The sequence below is a fragment of the Zonotrichia albicollis genome, chromosome 1 (genome assembly GCF_047830755.1).
Source record: "Zonotrichia albicollis isolate bZonAlb1 chromosome 1, bZonAlb1.hap1, whole genome shotgun sequence".
In the NCBI taxonomy this organism is placed as follows: Eukaryota; Metazoa; Chordata; class Aves; order Passeriformes; family Passerellidae; genus Zonotrichia; species Zonotrichia albicollis.
In genome coordinates, this window is record NC_133819.1 from 107,200,184 (window position 1) to 107,219,966 (window position 19,783).

The window sequence follows — 19,783 nt, forward strand, 5'->3', positions numbered from 1 at the left end:
AATTATATCACAAAGTCTAGATAATACTTAGCCTGGTACCTGGCTTTCTGTTTGACTACGATCAATATGTTTTTAGAGAACATGCCTTAAGAAGAATTCAACAAATTAAAATCAAATGACACCTAATCAGAAAATAACTAATTGTGCTTTAAGCATGCAGATTTAATACTTCTCTCCTAAAGCATACGTAAGTTTTTATTGGTAAGTTATTGATATAATCCACTGATTCAATACATGAAAACCTCAGGTGCTTCATTTCCATTCATTGCCTGGAAAAAGGTGTGTGTGAGGGTGAATCCAAGCTGGCTTTCCATGAGCTGCTGCTGGAACTGAGCTGATTGAAGAAGTGAAGAAACCATTCAGCCAAGAACTGGTTTAGCAGATTGTGAGTGTAGGCACAAGACTGAACCTGTGTTGGACCCTGTTTTCAGCAAGCTGCTGCTTGTGAGGAAATTCGTGCAAGCTGATTCTGTGCATTCTGCTTTGCACATGCTCTGTGCCTGCTGCAGGGCTGAGAGAAAACCAAAACCCATTACCTTCCATAATTTTTGCTGAAGTTGCTGTAGGTTTTGGCCCAGGAGCTAAGAGCACAGACATATGTACCAATAATGGCTGAGGTGGCCTTTGGTTAAGCTGTGATCACATTGTGTTACCACATGCTTACACAAGGTCTTTCTCCAGGATATTTTTCCTTCCTTAAAATTTCTGCGACAATGAATAATATTTACGTGAATAATATTTTAAATCAAGTGTAAGTAATAGGTAATAGCTATTGCAGTAATTCCAAATTTAACAGTAATGTTGATTCTTGTGATTGTGATTTTCTTTATTTATTGTTTATTAAGCCTGGATACTGCTCTGGGTTGCCCTGCTTTGCTTTTTGTGTGGCCCAGCCTCCTATCTGCTCACTGCAGGGCACAGAACAGCAGAAACTGTCTCAGGTCCCCACTTTTGCCCACTTCTGCTGCTTTAGCTCCACATGATTAGAAGCCCGAGAGGCAATGCTATGTCCTTATTTTGTGGGCATATGTGTATTTGAGTGGGGAAAAGCCTTAACAGAGGACATGAAAGTCCTGCAGTCCACTGAGACTTCAAGAGACTCAATTGGAGACATAGCAAAACATGATTCACATGTCTAAAACGAGTGAATTATTTATTTGCTGGAATTTCTAAAATGTATAGAGAATTTAAAAATTAGAAATTTAATTATTTTAATGTAATAAAATTATTTTTACTAGCCACCACTAAACTTCTATTATCAATTTTTATCATTCTTTAGTATTACTTAATGGTTATTTATCTATCATTGCTAGCTAGCCTTCTGCAAGCAACTAAGACAAAATAGTTTCTCTTGAAAAAACTGTAAACTAAATTTTGGCAGAGAAAAAAATAATCTTTGGCATGTTTTAAGAGCTGTTTTCTGTTATTAAATCACAAGCTTATTGTCTTATTTTGATTGTTTTTGAAAAATCGGATTTTGGAGCCATTTGATGTCTAATGTTTGGACACTTGAATTTCTTTTGTGCCTGTATATGTTTAAATATGTATATTTAAAATACTGTTGTCTGTTGCCTCTGGAACTCTCAGCTAGTGGTTCTGGTGAGATGCTATCTCAATTTCCTCCATTTCCCTTAAAAAGGATATATTAAAATTCCAGTTACAGCATCAAGTTGTGAAGGCCATTTGCTTTTGCAACTGATAAAACAAAGAGAATTAAATGAATTCTTCTGAAGAGTTATCATTTGTTTTGCTTTGTTCTGTAGGTTTTTGTCAAGCAGGCAAGGATTTACGGTTGGTATCTCTGTGCATGGAGCAAATTGATATCCCAGCAGGCTTCCTGTTAGTAGGAGCCAAATCTCCCAACCTTCCTGAGCACATTCTAGTCTGCGCTGTTGACAAGAGGTTTTTGCCAGATGATCATGGAAAAAATGCACTTTTAGGTAAGAGATCTTTTTCCTTTGTACCATAATAATTTGGAGGAAAAAAAAAAGCCAGTTGAAAATTATCTAATGTCATTTCAGCTAATAACCTTCTATTAGAAATATGTTGAGGAGAGGACTGACTTCATTAAATCAAATCTGTAGATGAACCTGCCTTAAAAGCCCATTTTAAAACAAGTCCCTGATTCCACCATTAATCACAATAGAATCTCCCTGATTTCTGTGTGGGCAGAAGTCAATTGCAGCCCTGGCATTCTAAATGTGAGCTATCCATATTCTCTTTATCTCAGCTGGAGCTTACAGCATTTTCATTTAAGAAGAAATATGCTCATGCAAGTACTGAAAATTAACTATATAATTTCATTTTTTATTATTAAGGGATGATTTCTGCCCTTGGCTTCACCAGGATCATTGGTCTCAGTAGAAGTTCTGGGAGCAGTTTGATTCCCAAAAACCAATACACAGGGACACCCCACCCCACCTTTCCCAATTATGTCATAATCTGTTATATTTATGAAGTTTAAAATTTTAGTACAATAATGAATGCCTCTTGGTAATTGAAGAGAGGCCTATGTGCGCCTAAATTTCCTGCCTGGGTCACAACTGGTGCACTCTTTAACAAGCTAGTAAAAGTGATTTCATGTATTTTGGATTATTTAGCCAGTTTTGAATTTATTCTTTCATTTCTCCCTCCAGTCATTGTTCTGCCTAGGATATATTCAGAAAGACCTTTCAACAGGAAAGAAATTACAACAAAGGATAAATACCCTGATTTAACTGCATTGCTCAAATTCTGGTGCAGACCACCAATATTTTGTGTAACTGTTGGAAACAGCTTTGTTTTGTGCTTTAATTTTACGTCTCCATTAAATCCATTTGATAAATCCATACACAGCAAACCTTTGGGCCTAAGGCAGAAATTAGACAGAGGCCTAAGGCCTGAGTTAGAGAGAGGCTGTGGTGTGATGTGCCCTCACTGGTTTGACTGGGGATTTGGGATAACAGGGTACACTTCAGGATTCAGAGGAGCTTCTCCCTTGCTAAGCAGGGGAAGTGTCAGGAGCCGACCAATAAGAACTGATAGGCAGATGGTGTTTAAACCTGATTAAATGTGGTACTGCTTGTCTTTGTTGGTAAGCTTCCCCCTCCATCCCAGCTTTGTATCCATCCATCCATCCATCCATCCATCCATCCATCCATCCATCCATCCATCCATCCATCCATCCATCCTCTCTGGTCTCATTTGTTAAGGAGCCTGGTGTCTCACACCTCTGGCATTGCTGGAGTTTCTGTCACTGGCACCTGTAGCAAAGAACTGACTCAGAAGCTCTGAGAGACCCTGGTTACTCTTTCTGAAAGCTGTGGAGATGCACCAGTAGATCCTGTGGGCTGCAAGAGAGTATAATAGAGAATGATTCAGTCCCAGGAAAAACAGGATGAAGAGATTTGCATCTTGGCATCCTCATCGAAGCTGATAATGAGGCGTAGCAAGGCTAAAGACAATGGCCTAATTATTAAGAGTTTTATGGATAAGGCATTTTGTCAAAAACACTGAATATCTTTGTCATAAACCTGTGTTTTTGGCTGACAGGTGAGTGTAGGTAGGAACCAGCATCCTCCAAGGTGTTGTCATGATAGTAGCAAGAATGAAAAACAGATTCTCTTACAGATCTTGAACTGACCAGTAAATGGAAAAAACCCCAAATAAACACAAATAAAACATTTCCACTAGGTATTAATCTGCTAGCACTTTTATAAATCATTATTGATATTCCATAGAAAATCTGTTTCATGAAGGGTTGAAAGCAATTCAGAGATAAGTGGCATGGCAAGTGAGACAACCGGGCTTAATTGTTCAGCATTAGATAATAGAGGGCTGATTTGAACAACAAAGATTTTAAGGCAGACCCATTTCAGAACATACCCTGTGCTTTGTTCTATGAAATGTTACACTGGTGTCATCGTTATGCCAGATTCCCATTAACATAGCTGTGAATGGCACTGGAAATCAAGGCTGCTTGTAATTCTTAGTCTGGATTATCCTCCTGACCTCAACTCAAAATTTCACCCCTTTCTGTGAAACCTTTTGGGAATGTTGCAGAAAAACAGTCTTTGTCCCTAAAATGGTTACTTTCTCGAGAAGCTGTAGGTTTTTAAAACTATTTTAAAGCACTCCTAACTCTGGCCATGCAAATCTTGTGGTTGCTTTCAAGACTGTAATAAAATGTAAGGTTCAGTTGACTTAGAAAGTATTCTATGTAAGAAGCCTCCGGGAAAATTTATTTGATGTTAATTTCAGTCACATGAAATTGCTCTGATGAATTAGCCACTGTTTTGAGAGACATGTCTGCAGTTTGGAACCCATGGTTTCTTAATACAGAAAAAAATGGCTTTTTTTGCCCTCATGGAAATTTTCTAGTGTGACAGCATAGTTCTCCCCCTGTCAAGTAGTTATTCTTCTCTGGGCTGTGTAGAGTGGGAAACTGGTGGCAGGATTTTGGCATGGGTCAGTATGCCCTAAAGAGATGTAGGAGTTCAGAAGAGCTCAGATTGACATCCATGTGCTGTGCCCACAGAAGCTGCCTGGAGGCCTCCGGTTCCCTGGAACTGGATGTGCAGGTGGCTTTAGATGGCCTTATTCCTAGCCGACAGTACAGGACATTTAATCTGTTTGTGTATCTTCTGCTTCCTTCTTCCAGGATTTTCTGGGAATTGTATAGGCTGTGGAGAAAGAGGATTTCGGTACTTCACAGAGTTTTCCAATCATATCAACCTGAAATTAACCACTCAGCCAAAGAAGCAGAAGCACTTAAAGTACTACCTAGTAAGAAGCTCCCAAGGTGTACTGTCAAAGGGACCCCTTATCTGCTGGAAAGGTAATAAAGGTGCCCATTCAATTAGGGGTGTTTTATGCTATTAGGGGTGATGTTGAATAAAAAAATTGAAAGTTGCTGTTGAAAATGTATGCATTCAAAAGCAACTGCTAGAAGGGAGGATTTGCTCTGATTTCACTGAAGTTTGGATTTTGCCAAAGAAGTTAAAGTCTTAATAGTAAGCATATGACTCTAAACACTCTTCTTTCATCTCCCCATACTTTTGGTGGCAGCCCTACATCTTCCCATCTGAGTGTGCAGTCGTGTTGGTAGAAGAGGCTGCTCAGTCTGATGATTCCTTTATGTGCCTGAAGCACACAGCCAGGGCTGCAGCATTGGTTTTCCACTGATATTCATCTTTGCAGGTGCAATCCAATCTGTCTCGTGCCTGAGGATAGCTAGCATGCTGTAAGGTTAAGAAAGCTCAGGGCACTGATCTCAGGGAAGAAAAAGGCTTGGATGCTCCTGCCATTTGCGGTGTTTTACACTTGGTCTTACCCTCTACCAGGGCAGCCTGTGCGACATTATGTGCTACAGGAGGGTGCATTTGTGACCCAAGGCAAGGTAGCCTTGGGGGTCTCTTATTGGAGGATGCAGGGTTTTGGAGCTAGAACCATGCAAAGACTCAAGGAAGGAGTGGTTTTCCCACTCACTGTCTGCCAAGCTGGTTTGTGTGCAGACTTCCTGACCTTTTCATCTGTATTCTCACTCAGTGAAGACAGAGTTTGATCTGGTCCCTGTTGTTCCAAAAGTTGAGTGAGGAGAGGGGAAGCTCTGCAGGAGAACTGACAGACATCTGAGGAGTCACATCCTCATGTGAATAGCAGCATGACACCAGAAAGAGATGGTTATCACTGAGCTGTATGAGTGATTATAGTTTGTAGCAGTTAGTGGGTCAGAAGGATCCTGGCTTCAGCTGCTTTTCTCTGTTACAAGGAGAATTAACTCCAACTTTAGAGTGCATGTTGCTTTTCAACAGCATTTTTTTCACAAAAATGACACAAATATTTAATTTGGTAGTGAAGTCCCAAATAAAGACAAAGGCGAACTTATTTTACTTCTGGAATCATTTTTCTGAAACCCCTCCTGATGCTACTGCAGTTGGAGTTGGTGTGTGTCCTGGTAAATGCCATCAGGAGTAATGCTCATGTGGAAGAAGCACATGGTTCCACTTTTGGTTATATACTAATTGCAAGTGCTCTGGGCACCCATGAAAATCCAGAAAATCAACTAAAAGTCAACCTCATGGGCATTACTTTGATAGGTCCTATCTCTGTATTGCTGCCATCCATCTGGTAACCTTTCACTCTTTACTTACGTTATAGGTCTAATTAGAAGAAGAAGGCTTTTAAACACTTAAACCCTTCTTTTAAATCCTGATTAGATCTCAGTTTTAAAAATGGATTAATATGTGATTTTCAAGGTGACTTTCTCCTCCTTCAACTCAGTTTTCATCCAGACAGACACTAACAACACTGAGATCTCCCTGAAGGTTTGTGGAAGCATATTAAAAATCTGGTTTCAGCACAATTTCTCCTTTTAAAGGGCAACATATGACGGTTTGTATACAGGTTGTGCCACAGAAGTCTCTGAGTCTCTGGGACACGCCCAATACCTTCAAATCTCTTGGAAGCTGTGATCTGAGGGCTCTTGCCATTTTGCAGCATCTGCTGTGTATTTGCCTGGCCCCCTGAGTGGCCCCCAGGGAGGTTTTCCTAATTAGGAGACAAAGTTGACAAAACTGTGAATCCGTATTTTCCTTGGGTGCTGCCATTTGCCGCTGTTTGTTGTTCATGCTCTGTGTGTGCTCCTAACATTTTGTCGCCTTTCGCCACCGCATTGCTGAACTTTGCTGCTGGGAGGAGGCCTTGTTAATATGTACTGTAGCTGCTTCATTTGCAGAATGTAGAAGCAGGCAATCATCTGCTGCTAGCCTCTCTGCTAAGCCAAATCCTTCGGTGTCACCGTCCGCGACCCCAGAGGGTGGATCCGCTAATGGATACAAGTCAGGGTTCACTCAGACAGGTAGGAGCTGAAAGTGCTGTAAAGAACCATTGGGGGTGGTAAGTCACCTCAGCCACTGCTGGGTCAGGGATGCTGTAAACAACTGGGTATTTACCTTGAGCCATGTGGAGATTACACTGGAGAGGATGCCTTTCAAAATTTGCTTTGGCAAAGATTAAGATCCAGGTGAGGCTGAAGGTTAGTTCAGTCTCAAAACAACAATTGATGTAAAAGCATGAAACAGTCTTTGATTAAGTTACTTGATTCTGTCCCTTCTTGTTGTAACCTTTTTGTTTCATTAATTTTTTTTGTGCATCTCAAAAATCTTCAATTACATCTTTGAAGGGAAGTGTTTCCTTAGTATATAAACTAGGGTATTTGTCTGGAAAAGGAGAATAATCTCCTTTTAGGGAGAGGGGACCAGATGTTATTTTATTTACTTGCTAATTTCCTTATTTATTTAAATTTTATTGCACACAAAGGTGTACTTAGAATTGAAATTTCGCCGTATGCATACAGTGGGTTTTTGGTATGTGAGCTAACAGGTCTCTCACAACTATTCTAGAAAGCTATTAATGATACCCTTAAATAAGGAGGAAATATAAAAATCAAATAGATATTGACTGACAAAGAAGCAACATCTTAATATCATGTATCTATTTATTTATTGCAAGTAGACAGAGTGCTTTTGTTTGAGCTTCCTTCCTCATTGCTTTATTGCAGCTTCATCTATGCTGTTATATGTTTTTGTGTCTGTTTGTGCTATTTCTTGAAAAAATTAAAAGCAAGAGAAAATGGCCTGTTTGTTATTAATTGATATGAATGTCCAAAACCACACGTTTCTTTAAAGGGAATGAAATACAGATAGAAAGCAAGATGGTTAAAATACTTTTTACACCTAGAAAGTTTGTCAAAAGGAGTAATAAACAAAAGCTGAACACAGGCATTCATATGAGACTATAATCACTGATTAGTATTTTCAGAGGCACTTCTCCCAGGTGGTTGCCCCTGTCCCTGTTGAGGAAGCAAAATGCTTTGGGCTTTGGGTAAAATTAAATGACAGTGTGGTTAAAACACATCTGCTGCATTTCATTGCATGATCCCTTGGCTTCCAGACCCAGGCATGAGAACTGTGCAGATGCATGAGAACCTGTTTATTTGGAGCAACAAGCATTCTAATATTTACACAGCTTTGTCTTCTATTGTATCTGCCAAGTTGAGATACACCTTTTATATACGGCTTTCTCCTTATCACTCCCTGCCATTTTCAGTGTGCTTGGTGTTTCTGTGTGTCACTGTTTGTACTCCTAGGTCATGCTCGTCAAAACCTTTTCATCTCCTTCTCCTGTTATCTCCTAGTGAAGATAATGCCACATACATACTCATGAATCCCCTGTGACTGGGAGAAGGGGGGAGAGCACCTTTTATTCAGTGGCATAAATTCTGATGTGTCACCTATGATGTGGGGCTTTTCTGGCTTTTTCTCTTCTAGATTCTGCAAAGCTCTTTCTACTGGAGTTGGCTTCTAGGTTGTTTTAAAACAGGACTACTTATTAGCAGGTTGTTTTCTGAACTTGTTTTCAGCTCATCATCAACTCATACCCTTTTTTTCTTTAAAAGTTGTGTAAATGTTTCTGGTGAGCAGTTCAATCTCTGAGTTCTACAAGATATATGTAGGTAGTTATGGGCAGACAGTATCAAAAATATGGTTTTGGGCAGACACTTGAGGGGAAAATTCAATTCACATGTTAAGCAACTAGAAACAAGGCTTTACAAGAGAAACATGAAGAATTTTAATAACTGGTATTTTTATAAGTCCTGATTAGGTAACACAGTGATGTTTAAACATATACCAGCCACACCTACATTCACAGATAAAATTTCAAGAAAATATATTACAATTAGAGGTGAGGGACGAAAAAAATCCCCAAAGCTTCAGGACAGTTTACTTTAAAGAAATTTTAACACTGCATATTTGCTGCATCATATTTAATGGCAGACCAGCATCTCCCTCCAAGGGCCCAGACCCGGTGGTCTATTTTGTTGGCCTTTCAGTGTATTTCCTGTGAACATGGATGAGATTTTCTGGTGGGGCAGCAGCAGCAGAGGCTTCTGTGTTTGCCCTTCATGTCAGTTGCTCTGTCTGGCAAAGAAGAGCTTCCTCCCACCCTCCTCCACCAAATGGTGTGTGGCCTGAGGGTGAATGTGTTTGGCAGATCAAGTTGGTCTTTGTCTTCTGTTTTCTTTAGCTGGCTGTTTTACTGGGACATCTGTAGGTGAACTTAGCCTCCTTTGCCTACTTGCTGCAGACTCCTTTCTGAACTGATGCTGAGTTAATATTTTCACTCTGGTTATAAGAATTTGGATTTGCCAGTGTATCAGCATCTGAATGTCATTTTTTTCTTGAAGTAAATTGCAATTATGAAATACCTGACGTTATAGGAACTTACATGTTGAGAGGTTTAGAATCAGTTTGATACTGGACAAATATTCAAATTTGTTTGTTCTTTAGTTTATCCTTCTATAAAATAAGATTTATAGGTTTTAGCTGTGGTAGAGTGCTCTATGAAGTTTGTTAATTTATGCAAAGAGTTTGGGCTCAAATGCCCTTAATTTTTTACCCAGATTTATAAATGAGCATACCCTTTTTATAGTTTTATAGACAGTAGTGCTGTAAGGAGGCTATGTTTTTGGGTTTGGTTTTTTCTGCCCTTAGTCAAGCTTAGCCGTGTCTGATAGAGATTCAGTAGCTTGTTGTTGAAAATCTCAGGTGATGGAGATTCCACAACCTCTTTTAAGTAACTTATTCCAGTGCTTATTCCCTATGCTTGCTGGCTGCAAGAATAAGCTCTTCGTCTTAGCTTCCTCATGTGAGCCATGAGAAAACTGCATTTATTTGCCTATCCCATGAATCTATTTTGAGGAGCAATGAGATACCCCTTTCTACAGTTAAAATATTTTTTGAGTGTGTGTGAGTGCAAAATATTGTGGAAGAGATCAATCATGGGTTCAGTGGATTATAAGATTCTATAGACACGCCCAGTTAAGTGTTTGTTAAAACTCCTGAAAGATACATGGTAATTTCTTAGGAGTGTAAAAAAATTGTTTGCAATTTATGCAGAGATGAGTGTTGATAAATGTGTATGTAATAAAAAAATTATATATATATGTAAATTTTAATCATTAATTAAACAACTTCTGTTCTCAGATTCTTCAGTGTTCAGTCCAGCAAAATCATCTTCTGCTGCTGTTAACTTAAGTGGAACACAAGACCCATCCCGGAACAAGAACATTGTGAAACCTCTGGCTCTGTCAGTACAGCTCGTAGGAAAGGCATTTGCTGCAGGTATGGCTTTGCTTTCCAAAACATCTGAGAGCCAAGGGAATCATTAGCTTAACAGCCAAGAAAAGAGAGTGTTCTTTTTTTGGCGGAAAAGGGAAAGGAAAGCATTCGCTAGCATTCTCCAGAACTGTCATATTCTTGCAGTCTTTGGCACAGAAATTTTTGCAGTTAGTACTGTTCCCAAGCTTGAGCCACACCTTGGCTCTCAGATTTAATATCCTGGTAGGAGCTCTCTTCCTAACTGTAAGAGAGCATAAATGTCACCTCTTAATATCACTCTGATTCCTGCCTCAGTATGTATGTTGTACAGTTGTATGCAGTTCTGCATTTCTAACATTTATAGTTCCTCCACATACATTTGGTGGAATTTAGTCTTGTTTTAAGGAGTTTTAATATATCTGCTGTTTTAATTGCTTATTTCTCTATTGTGTGTTTAATAAATTGTTACTCTTAACTGTGACATCTAAGTCCCACACTGAACTCTATTGAGGTAATCTGATTAGGTGATTTGTCTTTAAGCAAGAAAAAAGAAATCATCACACTTATTGCAGGACAGTGTGCTTGAATAAGAAAATGTATCAATTGATTTAGTTTATATATGCACATGAGCATTACATGTTATACATTATGTATTACATCTGCTATTTAATACTATATATACTGTTATGGTACATAACACAATTATGTTGTGGCTAATAAATCATTAACAGTTCTTTGTGCAAAATACCTTTCCCCCTCCATACTTGTATGATTTTATTTTGCACTGAAATTTCTTCCCAGCTTTTCAACCACTTTAACTGACCCATGCCCACCATATCTGCCCGTATAAAATTGTTGACTCTGAGTAGAAATGAGGGCCTTACAATGGGCAAGTGAGGTTATTCATATTTTGTAATTGGCAATTGTACCAGAATTTATTTGGATGTCTGCAGCTGGGGAGTTGCATTGTTTTAAGCTGCATACCACATCTCTAACACTTCCAGTTGCAGCTGCCATCAGCCAGCTGCTGCACCATCTCCTGGTGTTGCTCCTGGAATGTGTTCTTGGGAGCTGAATCCTTGTGAAGCTGGCTGATACCAGCAAGGAACTGGAGTTTCCACTGGCCTCCATTTTGGCAGTTTATGCAATTTTTTTTCTTCTGCAAAAACTGAGTTCTGAAAAAGAATGAGAACGGTGAGTGATGGCAACTTCTGGTGATCACCCGTTGTGGATATAGCAGGTCCTGCCAGAGTGTCAGGCTTGCTGGGACTGGAGAATCACCTTAGGCAGAGGTAGCAAAATTAAGCATGGTTTGCCTCAGTAATGCTCAGGCTATGTACACTTTGCAGCAAACTGCCCTGTCTTCCCCTGCCCAGTGTGCTTTGCTAAGGCTTTAGATGAGAGCCCTGTAATGAATTACTGTGCATGGCATAGGGATGACTGGGGGGAAATTTCTGAGCCACTTGTGGCTTAGAAATCTTTACAAACTGAATTAGTGATGTATATTTTTTAAAAACAATTCACTGTATAAGGAAATATATCACAAACTTTGCAATAAAATTGTGTGTGTGTGATTTTTTATTGTATTTTGGTGGGGCTTTCTTTGCATTTTTTCTTCCACCTATCCCTCCTCACCTTGAAATCTGGACACCCCTTTTCAAGGCTTGGATTTTGCAATCTGAATGTTTCTCTGCCAAATACATTTCATGCTTTCCCTGGAGTATGTTTTTTCTCAGTCACGCATCTTTTGCATCAGTGTGTGGCTGTATTATTTGATTTGTTTGTTTTCAAGACTGTCTCAAGCCACACACTCTGTATTTTATTATACTCAGCTCCTCTTTCACTGCGTGCCACGGATGTTGCTAATGGAAACACTAATGGAGGAAGAAATAATGCCTTGAGTACTACAGTCTCTCGGCCAATGCCTCACTCAACATCTCCAAGTCCTGGCTGTGCAGCTGGAGATCAAGGTAAAGAAAACCTCTCTGTTTTTTTATTCTAAGCTGCATTGATGGTGAGCTTGAAATCTGTGATTTTGTTCTTCTTCCGATTGTAGCTGTTCCTACTGTTCAGTCTTTACAGATCCATTTGCTTTTTGGCATGACCATTAATGATAATGCTGGACATTTTAACACAGGTGACAATGGTTTTCCCATCACAGTCTGCTTTTATGTGAATCTAGGTATGAGCCTCTGGCGCACTGCGATGTGATACCTGCTAACACTGGTGGGAAATGCAGGGTGGGCTGGAATTTGGTCATTTGGGAGGACAGGCTTTACAATTAGTTTTTGCTTTCCTTCCAGCATCCATGTCCAGTTCTGGACCACCAAAGAAACGCCACCGAGGATGGTCTCCTGGGTCCCCAGTCCCACCTCCTGGTTTAGCAGTACCTGTTCCTACGATCCGGCCTGCGACAAGAACAGGTAAAACTTGAATGACACCGACATTTCATTTGTTAAAACGTGAACTCAGCCAGCCCAGCAGCCCTGTGCTGCACCTCTCACGTGTCACACAGCAAACATAACTGATCTTGTTGAAGTATTTAAGCACATCATGGCGTATTTAAGTACACCATGCCCCCAGAAAAGCACATAGGATTGCAAGGTCCCAGTTGTTGTAATCTAAGATGCGACACAGGGGAAGTAAAACTGCTGGGGGAGAGAGAGGAAAAGAAGAGGCAAATAATATTATTAAAAAAGAAATCCATGGTTCCCCCAACTGTAACTCAGTTGTTCTAAAATTGTGCAGGTGTATGGATATATTAATATATTTCAAGGATTTTTCGTTAGCCTTCACCTTGACTGTCGTGTTTCAGTGTGGTGTGGGATGATACAGAAGCTGTACACTCTGTTTCTGCATGGGAAAAACAGCTTTACATAATTTTGGCCTAACAAAGGACACTGATAGTGATACACTAGGTGATCTTCAGTTCATGCATGGAAAAGCTGTAGGAGTTTAATATCATGGCAGGAAATAGAATTAATTACAAGTATTCTTTGATTTCCATGTAGATACCTCTTTATTCATAACTGTTCATTCTCTATTTGAGTACTTTTCAGTACTTGTGAGATTTAGCATATTTTCTAAAGGGAAATAAGGAGTTATTTATTCTTCTCTCTATAGAGTGAGAGAATAAGCATCCAAGGAGTGAAAAAAGCCATTCATCAATATGCACAATGCTTTTTTAACTCTGCTCTTGAGGACTTGGTTTTAAGATATTTTGAAATTATTTTCAGAGATACTCATCACAGGAGGAGGGTTACATGGTAGTGCAGTCCTGCTTTTCTGAACACTTCAAATTGTAGCTTTTGTCAGTTTCTATCTTCAGAAACCTGCTGGAGACATAAGGCAATCTCCCCTGTTTGTTGAGTTTGTCTCCACTAATCTGCTACCTCTCTTGTGTACTTCATTTTCTATGAGTCTTTAGTAGTACTTTTTTCTGTTGGGTAAACAGTTTCCCCATGTGGAACATTCAGGTATGCATTCATTCATCTTGACTTTGATGTTTTTCTCTTGGTGGAATGGTTTGAAAAAGCGGTTGCAGACCACCAAATGAAGCCTAAGAAACTTGTGAAGCAGGCCTTACTCTGAAACCTGATTGCAGATTACAAAATTCTTGCACTTGGCTTCCTTTGTTTATGAAAGCTGCTGCTGCTCTTTCATGAGTAAAGCTTGATTTTTATTCTTGTAGCAACTATCAAAGGGCAACTTTGAGATTTCGGCCTGCTTTTATTTTTCTTATCTACATATATTCTGGGTCAGAAGTCAAAGCAGTTTCTTCCCTTGTATTGAGAAGCAGTATTGGAGGGTGGCCTTTTGGCTTAGTACTTGGCTTTGTTTGAAGATGCATATTCAAACCTGTGTTTTGCTCTCTCATTCTCACCAACAATACAGTGGCCAGAAAAAGTTTTATTTTAGGGGTAGGGCTACAGGAGGATATAGGCTCTTCATTTAAATTACTTAAAACTATAGCAGGAAATGCAGAGACCTTTTGAATTTTATTACAGTAAGTGGTTTGCAGTAATTTTTTTCTTATTTGTTCATAAGGCCAAATCACAGTATGAGCCTTTTAGTAATGGAAGTCTCTCTTTTCTTTATTTTATAGAGCCTCTTTTGTCAGTCCCAGTTCCTCAATCCATGTTAACTGGAATTTTACAGCCTCAACCCATCCCAGCAGGGGAGACTGTAATAGTTCCTGAAAACCTGCTGAATAACTCGGGAGTCAGACCAGTGATTCTGATAGGTAAGTCTTACACTGGGGAATCAAATGCTGCATTTTGTACTAATACACACTAATACACACTCCCCAGGAAAAAGGTTTTTATTTCTCTTTTTGTTGGTCCTGTACAATACAAAGTTGGTTTGTCACAGATAGTTTCCTTTAGTTGCTCAATATTTAAAACTGAAAGTCAGGCGATTTCTGGAGAACCTGATTTGCAAACAGGTCACCACTAGGTCAAATTTATGCAGAACCACTGGCCAAATCTAAGTTTTATACAAATAAGATTTTTGTAAAACCCAAAAAGAGAACAATTTCCAAGTAATGGAAATAGCTTTCTGGTATAAACAACTTGTAAACTAAGCAAATATTTCCTGCATCATTTATAGTTCAGATCTTGAAGCCCCTGAATTCTACATGAGAACCAAAAAATTGGTTTGCACTGACTAAACAGAAGTAAATCATACTAACTTTTTGTCGTTTATAGTCCATAGTTCTTGTAAGCAATTGAGATAACAGATCAGGCTTCAGGCTTTTAAAATCCTTTAGCTGTAAAATTACTTTGTTAACCCTTAGAAAGACATTGCTTTAAGAGTATGACTTTTAGTGTGAATATGCCTTTCAACCTGAGCTATTTGGGCATAATAAATTAAAATAGATGGGTCAGGTAGGTGCTGCCAAAATTTTGATGAGTGATTTTTTTTTCACTCTATAATTTATTTTTATTTAGGTCCAATATAGTACAGAAGATCATATAAAGTAGCTTCAGTGTCAATAGAACATGCTTGTCAAAACAGTCTGTGGAATCATTTCCATGAAGGAATGGAGAAGTGCTCCAAGTCCTGACTTGCACAGATAATTTTAATACACACAGCTCCTGGAGAATTACCAGGGCCATGTACACCAGTAAATCTGTCAAGGATAAGGTTACGCTTCTGGCTTGTTTTGCTCAGCGTTGTTTCTGGAAGCTGATTATAAAGCTCTAGCGTGGTGCTCTAATGGTTTTCAGAGAAACACTTCCTTATTAAAGATGAGGGTGCCTACAGCCATCAGCTTAAGTGCAAATTGAATGCAGCCCTTAGGCTCTTGGAGAGCTGCCATTAAGTCCTCAGTTAGGCTAAACTGTTAGTGGCCCTGAGAAACAGCATCCTATTAATAGTACAGAACCAGATGTACCCAAAAGGATGGATTTGGCAAAATCTCTGTGGAAATGCTTCTTTTGACATGAAAAACATTCTGAAGGAAAAGAGGAGTTAGCCTGTGCTCATGTGCTTTACCTTACAGAATAGCATGTTTAGTTATCAATGTTTATTTTACCTGTTTATGAAAACAGAATGGGGAGGTGGCAAAAAAAGTGAAATCAATCCCAGCAATACCACAGTGGCTGAATCAATGCTAATGTGACTTATGCTGCTTTTATAATGTTAAGATCAATGTACTTTTGCTTTCATTGATTTTTTTTTTCTTTGTACACTATATTATGGAGAATCTGTATTTAAAGGTCAGGGTAAGACCCAAACAGATAATATTCTCAGCTGTATTTGGTTAACAATAGTTATTACCCTGCTGGATATCATGCAGTTAATGTTAGTTCTTGCAAATGTATGTGATCACTTCTTGTAAAACACAGCAGAGGATCACTGGCCTATAATTTATTTTTTAAGCTATTATAATGCCAAGAACAATCATTGGTGCAGTGTATTTTGCTAGATAGCTTTAAGAAAATATTTGGAAATGTATTATTGTGCAAGATCTCATGTTGGGCAAATTTTATGAATTTCTGTGGGGGTTTTGTTTGTTTTATCATAGGCTATGGCACTTTACCTTATTTCTATGGAAATGTTGGTGATATTGTTGTAAGTCCCTTGCTGGTGAACTGCTACAAGATTCCACAGCTGGAAAACAAGGATTTGGATCTCTTGGGCTTGTCCAGCAGTCAGCTGCTAAGTGTGGAGAATATGATACTTTTAACTATTCAGTATCTTGTCCAGCTAGGTAAGCAATTTGTCATAAGTTCTTGGTTTTATTTGAGACTGTCCTTTTTCCTTCATACCTTCTTTACATCCCTTTTAGGGCCAGTTTTCTGGCTGCTTTTGTGGCTGGGAGAGGCAAGTGGCTCCATCTAGTGTGTGTGACTTTGCCACTTGGCTCCTGAAACGGAGGAAGTGAAGTGAATTTAAAGGCTGATACTGCTTCTACTCTCCATATGGGGATTGACCAGGTCACCTTTGTGAAATGGATTTGCAATGCAGATAACTCATTTTCTTAGGGTATCAAACCATCAGTTATCACGGCCCTTTCTAAGGACACTTGGTCTGTTTTATTCAGTTTTGTGACAAATGCTGGCAGATGTGTGATGGTTGTCATTGTTTTGGTGACAGCACTGTTTACATGAAAACCACATTTGTTATTCAGACTAAGGCAAGTGATTCAGTGAATATCTCATTCTTGTAAATGTTTTTGAAATGGACTTTTTGCATGTTTGAGAGCAAATCTGCAAGCCACATTTTTTTCCTCTTGTTGCAGGCCCAGTCATTTTCCCTACCTTAGAATAAAAAGAACAGTGGTAGCAGCAAGATTTTAGAAGTTAAAAATGCAGGATAGTTTTGGGAAACTTCTATGGTAGTCTCACCCTAACTTTTGTATTTGAAAAGATGCCACTTATCACAGGGGAGTGTGAAGTTACTTTTGTGAATAGCACAGTGCATCTGTAATACATAATGGTATGAAATATGCAGGTGTTCCAAAAGCAGCACAACTGCTGATAGCCCTACAATTTGGGGACCAAATGTGCTCCAAACCCCAAACATGCAGGTTTCACCCATGAGTGCTTACACTTCACTGCAGTTTGTGGAGGAGACAGGAAGGAAACCATTTTCCATGTTATAACAACACTCTCTTAAGTGACTTGTTAGCTTTGTTTGTCATTCTCTGCCTCACTAGTCCATTGGATGCCATGTTAGAACTGACATGGGGTTTCTTAATTTTTTACCGGATATTTTTCTTTTACCTTCTTTCAGTGGGCTTAAATTTCTTATTTGAGATTTTCATCTTTATTGGGAAGTTGTAGAGTGTGTGTGGTAAAACCAGCTGCTTCGCACAATTCTGGATTAATAGGGGCAGCTTGCAAATTTGTAGCCAGCTGATAACAGCCTTTCCAGTTAAAAATAAACTATTGTTGAAGCCTGTGAGTCAGTGAATCATGCTCCATGAGCAAGTCTAACTTCAGATGGATGCATCAAGTCTATACTTGCTGGAAACTAGAGGAGGCTTCATGCAAAGCTTCTGTAGCAGAATTGTGTTCATTGAGCACTGTGACTTCAGCATAAAGCAGTTCTCTTATTAGCAGGTGTTTAGTTTGCCTTTTGTTCTTAGCTGGGCAAAGCTGAACAGTTTGCTGTTTGACCTTTTGTGGAGACGTGTGCCAGTGCTGTAAGATGAAAGAGCCTAATGAGGAGGAAAGTAAAAACATTCTGTAGAGGAGGGGATCAAAACATGTTGCTGGTTTGAATATTGCTGTTAACTTGAAACTGTTGAAATTGTGACGGCTGCGCCGAAATGTAGCCTTTGTCCCATGTTGTTAAATCAGAGCAGATTATAAATGAGTGGGGGATGGCCAGATTCAAAAGTTTTTGACAAGAAGAGACCAATACAGATATAAATTAATAATTTGTTAATGTAAGCCTCTTTTTTATTGAGAAAGTAGGACTAACATGTTTTTCTTTTCTCCAGAGTATATTGCGAAACAGTAAGATAAAGGCAAAGATAAAAAAGCAGGCAAAAGCATGAAAGAGAGGCTTGCCTAATTTATTTCAGATCTCACTACTTGTATAAAATGTATTTGCAGATGACTGTGATCACAGATGATAAGACTATTAGCTATGGAAGTGTTCCTTTTTTGGAAAAAAAGCCAGATATAGCTGAGAATTCCTGTCAGTGTTCTTGTGAAATTATGGCAGCCTTAATTGTAGTATGATGCTGTTGTGTTTTCAGAAATCAGCTGAGCAGCTCGTGATAATATTACAACTCAAAGTAAAAAAAAACCAAATGCATTTCTGATGCTTTAAACCTTTTTTAAACCTGTGATTGTGAGCTGTAGTGTGGCTATAAATAAATTCCACTGACTGTGATGAAGGAATAAGTAAAAAAAGATAAAGAAGTGTGTTTGATTTTAGTGGGTTTTTTTTTTTTTTTAGTCTACCTCCAGGACTTATTCAGATTTCACATTTGTTATCTTTGGCAGCATTCATGGTGAAATGTTCTCAAGCTTTGTTTTTATATATCAGAATGCCCATATTTGCAGTATGGGTTACATTCCACCATTTGCAATCATCAGCTTTTTACTACTGTACTGCCATTTCTACAAACACCATCTCAGCCTATGCAGTGCTAAGGTGGTCTGTGTTCTGGTTGAAAAAAATTTCTGAAGCCTTTGTTATACCTCCTGTTTAGGATTCTGAAATCATTCTCCTTTCTTTCTTGTTGTGGTGCATTTGAGTCATTTTGGCTCTAGATTTTGTGTGCTGTGACAGCCAGAGGTGTTTTGTAGTTTTAATGTCCAAATGCACATCCAGAGTCAAGGCTCTTGCAGGGCTTTGCTTTGAGTGGAAAGGATAGTCAGAAACTAAAAGTAAGAGCTTATTCCAGCAATTCTCCTGTCTTAGGTGGTTGGAGAAGGGTACATACCCTGTGGTATGTACCCTGAAGGTCGTCTACCCAGAAATAAGTGTCATCCAGAAATGGATGACATTTGATTATATTGACCTAAACTGTATAGAATAATGGAATAGAATCATAGCAGCATTGAATCATTTAGTTTGAAAAAACCTTTAAGATCAGTGAGACCGATCATTAACTCAGCACTGCCAGGTTCGTCACTAAACCATATCCCCAGCTGCCACATCCAGGTGTCTTTGAATGCCTTCAGGGATGCTGAATACACCGCTTCCCTGGGCAGCCTGTTCCAATGCCTAACCACCCTTTCAGTGAAGAAATTTATCCCAATGTCCAGTCTAAACTTCCCCTGGCACAACTAGAGCGGTTTCCATCTGTCCTGTCACTTATTGTCCAAGAGAAGGGACCAGTCCCCACCTGGCTACAGCCTCCTGTCACGTAATGGTAGAGAGCAGTGAGGTCCTCCTGGCCCCTTTTTTCTCCAGGCTAAACAACCCCAGCTCCCATTTCCCATAAAACTTGTGTTCCCCAGCTCTGCTGCCCTTCTCTGGACAGACTGCAGCACCTCAACATCCCTCCTGCAGTGAGGGGCCCTGAACTGCACACAGGACTCGAGGTGTGGCTTCACCAGGGCTGAGTACAGGGGGAATGTCCTGCTCTGGTCCTGCTGGCCACGTTTTTTCTGGTTGAAGCCAGGCATTGGCTTTCTTAGCCACCTGGGCATATATATGCTGGCTCATGTTCAGCCAGC

General features: G+C 39.4%; 1 protein-coding gene across 7 annotated transcripts in view; it reads left to right on the forward strand.

The window, feature by feature from the left end:
- The window catches only part of GREB1L (GREB1 like retinoic acid receptor coactivator), a 131,307-nt gene that overhangs the window by 75,348 nt on the left and 36,176 nt on the right, over positions 1-19,783 (forward strand). For 3 of the 7 annotated variants that reach the window (XM_074549382.1, XM_074549393.1, XM_074549387.1), the window contains 8 exons: positions 1,764-1,940; positions 4,640-4,816; positions 6,701-6,838; positions 10,026-10,163; positions 11,972-12,109; positions 12,443-12,562; positions 14,245-14,382; positions 16,168-16,353. In XM_074549382.1, coding sequence (XP_074405483.1) covers positions 1,764-1,940; positions 4,640-4,816; positions 6,701-6,838; positions 10,026-10,163; positions 11,972-12,109; positions 12,443-12,562; positions 14,245-14,382; positions 16,168-16,353 — 1,212 coding nt within the window. Of the gene's footprint in view, positions 1-1,763; positions 1,941-4,639; positions 4,817-6,700; positions 6,839-6,861; positions 8,378-10,025; positions 10,164-11,971; positions 12,110-12,442; positions 12,563-14,244; positions 14,383-16,167; positions 16,354-19,783 lie in introns of those variants that run through there. The other 4 variants (XM_074549401.1, XM_074549407.1, XM_074549415.1 and 1 more) reach the window with 3 other exon arrangements.